Source organism: Plasmodium cynomolgi, chromosome 9 (assembly GCF_000321355.1).
Source record: "Plasmodium cynomolgi strain B DNA, chromosome 9, whole genome shotgun sequence".
Lineage (NCBI taxonomy): Eukaryota > Apicomplexa > Aconoidasida > Haemosporida > Plasmodiidae > Plasmodium > Plasmodium cynomolgi.
The window spans coordinates 742,072-748,630 of NC_020402.1; the positions used below are offsets into that span (position 1 = coordinate 742,072).

The following is a 6,559-nucleotide window of genomic DNA, read 5'->3' on the forward strand; positions in this document are numbered from 1 at the left end:
CCGTTCTGTGGTGTCACTGGTGGCACCAGTTTGGTATACACGCATGGACTGCATGGACTGAATGCACTGGCAGAAGCGCTAACTGTTCGCAGTTGCGCGTAGCGCATTTTAGTAGGTGTGCTCTCCTTCGCTGGCTCTCCTTCGCTGGCTTTCCTTCGCTGGTTCTCCTTCGCTGGCTCTCCTTCGCTGGTTCCCCTTCGCTGGCCCTCCTTCGCTGGCTCTCCTTCGCTGGCTCTGCCGCCCTATCGCTCACTGTAAATGTTTATATTGACGAAGAAGGGGTAGAGGGGGAAGTGCACAACCTGCCTGGTGAGGGGCGAGTGCTTCCCTGGAGACCCCCCGCCCTTCATTATTTGGTTCTCCGAAAACACTAGCAGGGAGAGGGTGTTACACGGGAGAGTATACGAGTAAATATTATTCTTATACAAAATGTAGTTGTTCGAAAAAATGCAGTTGTCACTGTTGCACACAACTCGGAGGTTGTATTCGAACAAGTAGTAGGAGAAGCCTTCTTCCCTCCTCGTTCCACTGACATCGCTATAAATGGTGGGTCTCCTTAACTTTTTCATTTGCACCTGAAGCAAAAACAAGCAATGTTTGCGACTTATACATTCATACAGCATGTTCGAAATGGATTTTTTTAAAATTTTTTCAACAAAGTCGTTTCTTCTTCCAACGTAATCTGACACCCACGTTTTTTTTAAAACAATTTCGCTGTCGTTACACATATGATGATTGGATCGGTTGGATTTTAGGAGAAACACTGTGTGTGTCTTCTTCACAATATCGTGGTGAACAGCTATTTCGAAAAAAAATTCATTTGCTAAATTATCCGTAATGAAATTATTTTCTACGTTTGCATAGTTTGACCATTTTCCACTAAGAGAGTACTTACCTGGGGATGGGGACTGAGTTGTGTCCCCCCCCAATGGGAACCCATACAATGTGGCGTAATTTGAAAGAATGCTGTTTTTCTTGAATGTAAAGATATTGAATTCGTAGAGAATGTCTAGAAAGGTTACCTCTGATATTACTTTGTTTTCTTCGATTACCAATTCGAAGACGTTTTTGTGGAACCACTCGAATGCGTTGGAGTCGACTCCACTTTTGTTTCGGTCGAAGTTTAGGTAGTTTGCAAAGTTGGAGATGTGAACGACGTTGTTCTCTCGTGGTCCCCTCCTCTGGGGCGTGCCTCCGTCGTCGCGCAGGCTATCTCGGTTACTTCCTCTGTGGTAGCCCCTTCCGCTACTCACGCCGCCTACCATCCCGCTTGACAACCCACACCCCCGTCGCGGTCCCCCTCTGCGGGCGCCAAAGCTCCCACTCCCCTTTCCCTCCTCCACAGCGACGTTCATGCGCATCATCTTCTTGTCATTTATCCCCTGTTCCTTCTGCCCCGGGAGCTGCTGCTGCTGCTCCTGCGCGATGCTCAAGTCCACCTTGGGTGGGTTCTCTCCGCAGTTCCTTTTCAAAGGCCACTTATTCGCACCCGTGTTCTGTTGCGGCTTCTTCTCATTTTGCAGGACGGGCGAACTGTATAAGCTCATCATATCTTCGAAATTGGCTATGGCATTCTGTCCACTCTGCTGCGTTTGACCAAAGGTGTCGTTTTTGCATAGCCCTTGAGAATTTCTCCCTATCACGAGGTTATTAGCATCACGACAATTATTTCCCTTCTCATAGTCTGTGATGTTTTGTTGATTCGGGTACATGCTGTCTGGAGATCCCTGGTTCTGATGGCTACTCCGACTAACTGCATTTGCATTGTTGACAAGGTTACATTTGTTTTTTCCATTATTTCTGTGCATAGCCATGGGGGGCTTATTTCTTTGCGCGTGGTCTCCCCCTGGATCGTCGCTATTTCGTTGGAAGGGATCTCCTGCGCGATAGCTATTCTTCATTAGGTCGATGCAAGCAGGGGGATAGCAGTCATGCTTTTTATTTTGCGCCTTCCCTGGGGGCTCCCCCCCTTGCTTCAAAAATGTGCTGTCTTCGTTCGCGTTTTTATTCCTCATTCTGCAATTTTGGCCTTCCGATAAGAGCGCGTCCGGGAGTTTGCCACCGCCGTTGCCATTTCGGCTGCCATTTCGGTTGCCATTTTCGCTGGCATTTCGGCTTCCATTTCCGCTGCCGCTTCTGTTCTCGCATCCTTTCCCGCTTCCATCCCCCTCGATGGGTTGCGCCCTCAGAGGCGTCACCTGGACTGGTCCCTTAATGTTGGAGGGGATGTGCACGTCCTCGTCGGCCCCTACCCTCCTCAGTCCGCAGTTCGGCGCTCTGCTCTGCTGGCTAGACTCGTTTGCATTGCAGGGGGAAGCGGCCTTTCCGAAGGGGCACTCACTGGAGACACTTCCAAAAGGGCACTCATTGAGGGCACGTCCGAAGCGTTTCTGATTGGCGCAACTTCCGAGTTGGAACTGGTTGGTAGCGCTTCCCTGTGGGTCCTCCGTGGTTCCCCCAATGAGGGATCCCTTCCCAGCAGCTACCTTCCCAACCGCTAGACTCTCCAAACCTCGTGCGCTGCCACAATTTTGCAAGTAGTCACGAATGAACCTCGCAAAGTAGCAATTCATTAAATTAAGTGAAAAGGAATTGAAGACGTGATTTTTAAAAAATACATCCTTGTGTAGCTTATCGAAAAAGAAGTTTTTCATTTGAGTTAAGTTCCCAACGGTGTTGTACTTGAACGGTGAGCTGTGGATGTGCTCCTGTTCGTTTCTCTCCTGGTCATTAGTCACTTGTGTATTTCGACTCCTGTCCGCGCACGCATCAAGGAATGCCTTAAAAAGGTTGGTATAAAATTCGATGCTCAAATCAGCGCGTAATTTTTTGTCTACATCTTCGTCGTTCGTAATGCTGTTCCTCCCTTGGTCTAGATGGTCAACTTGGCCACCCCCAAATACAGCACACATAAATTTGAAAAACATTTCTTTAACGTTATCGTAGTTTATTTCTTCCTTCCTATTCGCATAGCTCTCACGGTTTGGTTCGTTTCCCTCCTGCTGTGTGTTTTTACCCTTCTCCTTTTTTTCACTGGTATGGACTTTTCCGTTCCCATCGGCGTTTCCACTTTTTCCTTCTTTCATATGCGCTCCATCACTTTGCATCCCAACTTTGGCACACTCTTCCCCCTTCTGATAATCGTCCAACCTCACACTAGTGCAGCTGATTTTTTTCTGCACCAATTCGTTCTGTTGTTTGATGTAGAATTCACTCTCCTTTTGTATTTCCAGTAGGATTAAGTTAACCAATTTGGAAGATGGCCTATTTTTTATATTTGGGTTTAAGCATAAGAAGGAGAGTTTAGTTAACTTTTCAACAAGGAATTCAGGGAAGTGGACACTGTGGTCCAGGACAGCATAGATTGACTTGTAATCGTTCATGTTTATGTGATTGACTAGGTAATCAAATACGTTGTCTTCATTTTCGCTTTTCTTCCTGTGACAGAAGATGGGGCACTTGTCATTTGTGTTGTAAATGCAGTTGTAGTTCTTCCCTACGTGGACGGCGGGTGATTTGGACACCAGCATTTCCAGGATCAGCGCCCCGAAGGAGTATATTTCTGTTTGCTCGTTTATTTCGTGCGTGGATATGTAGTACGGGTCGGCGTACCCTGGGGTGCCTGCGGGGGAGAGCCACATGCGGCGAGGGAGCGGTGGAGAGATGAAGCGGTGGAGAGATGAAGCGGTGCAGACGTGTAGCGGTGCAGATGTGTAGCGGTGCAGATGTGTAGCGATGCACCCATGTAGCGATGCACCCATGTAGCGATGCAACCACGTAGCGGTGCAGATGTGTAGCGATGCACCCATGTAGCGATGCAACTATGCAACTGTGCAGCGATTTCCTCCCTCTTGCGAGCGCGGGCGGAACCCCCCACCCCTTACGCCGGCGAACTAGGTGACTTACCGCCCGTGAGGTTGAACACATTATTGTTATTCTTGTACACGAAGGAAAGTCCGAAGTCGCCCAGCTTGGCGTTGAATTTCTCGTCGATCAAAATGTTGGCCGACTTCAAATCCCTGTGATAAACGATTGGCGAGGAGGTGTGCAGGTAGCACAGCACGTTTATTATCTGAATGAGAATATTCAGCCTAACATTGAAGGACAGGAACAGAGGCATGCGTTGGGTACTCTCCAGATATTCATGCGCAAGGAGAGAAAATCTCAAATTATTCATCCCATTTCTATGGTCACCCTGTTTGTTCATTAACAGGTGATTATTTCCGTAGGGGGATATTTTTTTCTTTGAAGAAGAAAATTCAGGATTACCCTGTTTCTTCACATTGCAAGCCACATGTGCCTCTGCATTTTCTCTATCTCTCACACTATAAAAATAGTAATGGTTAAACAAAAGCGTTCGTAAGTCTCCCAAATGAACATACTCATAAATTAAATAAAAATAGTTTGGATTTACGGCGTACCCAAGTAGCGATAAAATATTTTTATGTCTGTATCTGCTCATGATTATAACTTCATTTTCGAAACCGTTGTTTTCATTTTTATGCAACACTTTTATGGCTACACTTATGCAACTTTTTAACATTCCTTTGTAAACAACTCCATTTCCTCCTTTGGCAATTTTATTTTCCTCCGCAAAATTGTTCGTCGCCTGGACGATATCGCTGTAGTGATATTTGTTTGACAGTATTTTTAATGGGATGTAAATGTTGTCCCCTTTTTTGTGTGCACCTTTGTGTTGCGTTTTTTTATGAAGGGAGTTATATTTTGTTTCTTCCTCTTTTTTTTGCTCCTTTTTTTGCTTTTTTTCTTCCCCTTTTTCTTCCTTTTTTTCTTCCTCTTTTTCTTCCTTTTTTTCTTCTTCTGCATGGGTGTCTTTTTCGCCGATCTCGCTTTCCTCATCGTGCAAATTGAGAATGTATTTGTCGTACGTGTCGCATGTCTGTATGATTATCACCTTTTTGTTCTTTGCGCAGACTGAGTTGTCGTTCGGGCATACTGCGTCGTTGTTCGGGCATACTGCATCGTTGTTCGGGCAGACTGAGTTGTTGTTCGGGAAGACTGCGTCGATGTTCGGACAGACTGCGCTGTCGTTCGGGAAGACTGCGCTGTCGTTCTCTTCATCGTTGCGATTTTCTTCCCCCTTCCTATTTTGGTAACTTTTTGTAAAACTGAACCTTAGGTAGTTTTGTTTTTTTCTTTCGATTTTTTGCTTAAATATATCGATGGCGCCTTTTTCAATGTTCGTTTCTTTTATGGGCGAAAATTTTTTGTTCATTTTAGGAGTTTTTTTTTTTTTTGTTTGTGTCGTTGTGTTGTTGTATCGTTGTGTCGTTGTGTTGTTGTGTTGTTGTGTCGTTGTGTCGTTGTGTCGTTGTGTTGTTGTATCGTTGTGTTTTGTGTCGTTGTGTCGTTGTGTTGTTGTATCGTTGTGTTTTGTGTCGTTGTGTCGTTGTGTGTGTGTGGTTGCACGGTTATGTGGTTGCGTGGTTGAGGGAAGGGAGTAAAGGGGTCAAGCAGAAGGTTGCACAGTGACAGGGGGAAAAAATAATGCAGTGAAAAAATAATAAATTGATAAAATAAAAACTGCTACCGTTCGTATGGCATATAATGTTCGCCTCTCAAACTTCGTGCACTATTGACGTGGTTGCTTCACCGAGCACACGCGCTCAGGTGAGAAGCTGGTAGGGCACACGGGCGAAAAGGTGAACAAGCTAGCGTAATAATGATGTAAAAACCACAAGTTAGGTCCTCATGTAACGCAAGGACTAAATTGGTGAAAGCAAAACTGAACGGGGAAAAAGGAAGAAAATAAAAGAAAAAAAAAAAAATGCATATGTGCTTATTTGTACATGTGCACTTTTCGGCAAAGGGGGCGAAACTGAGAAAGGAAGTGACTCAAGGTCACGTCCACTTGTGCATACGTGCATGTATAGCTGCATATGTGTATGTGGGAGCGGAGGGTGCGTCAACAATTAAAAGGACGTTTCTCGCGAAAACTTATAGCCGAAAGAGTGTTGGTGCACCCCTCATTTGCGCTGGCAAGTGTGAGGGAGGTCTCCTTTTTTGAGTCATCAGCATTTCGGGTTGCCTCAGCAAGTGGAAAAAAGTATCTGCACATCGCCCGCTTGATCAAGTCGCAGTCTTCAAGTGCCTTGACCGCATGACCTATTAACCGCTCGCCCGTTTGGCTTTTTATTTCTGGGCGTACCGGAACCACAAATTGGAGTGGCGTTTGGGATTCCTACAAAAGGGTGCATTGGTTTTTTTTTTTTCCGCTGCGACACAACTTGCCATGTATTTCGCCCTTTTGCCACGCACTGCGCCCTTTTTGGCCACACAGTTTGTGGCTGTTTTGCCCCCTTTTCTGCTTCCCTTGGCACTCCCCTCTTCTAGCGTATTCTGCCAATTTTCGCCACTTGCTTACCCCGTTTTGCGCTCACCCCTTTCGTTGTCTAGCGCCCATCCACTAAAACGGGTTGCACTCTCACGCGCGTGCCAAGTAAGCTACTTACATGATTTGTGCAATTTTGTCATTTCGTTTTTTCGCAAAAAATATGTAACATGCAAGTGTAAATTGGTGTATTTAAAAAAAAAAAAA

The 6,559-nt window shown here is 45.7% G+C and overlaps 1 protein-coding gene across 1 annotated transcript; it reads right to left on the reverse strand.

The window, feature by feature from the left end:
- Window positions 1–242: 242 nt before the first annotated feature.
- Window positions 243–5,236, reverse strand: PCYB_092730 (protein kinase domain containing protein; the record flags this gene model as incomplete). Its single annotated transcript, XM_004222387.1, has 2 exons — window positions 243–3,622; window positions 3,907–5,236. 2 exons carry the CDS (start codon window positions 5,234–5,236, stop codon window positions 243–245), a joined length of 4,710 nt encoding a protein of 1,569 aa, XP_004222435.1.
- Between the last annotated feature and the right edge of the window lie 1,323 nt (window positions 5,237–6,559).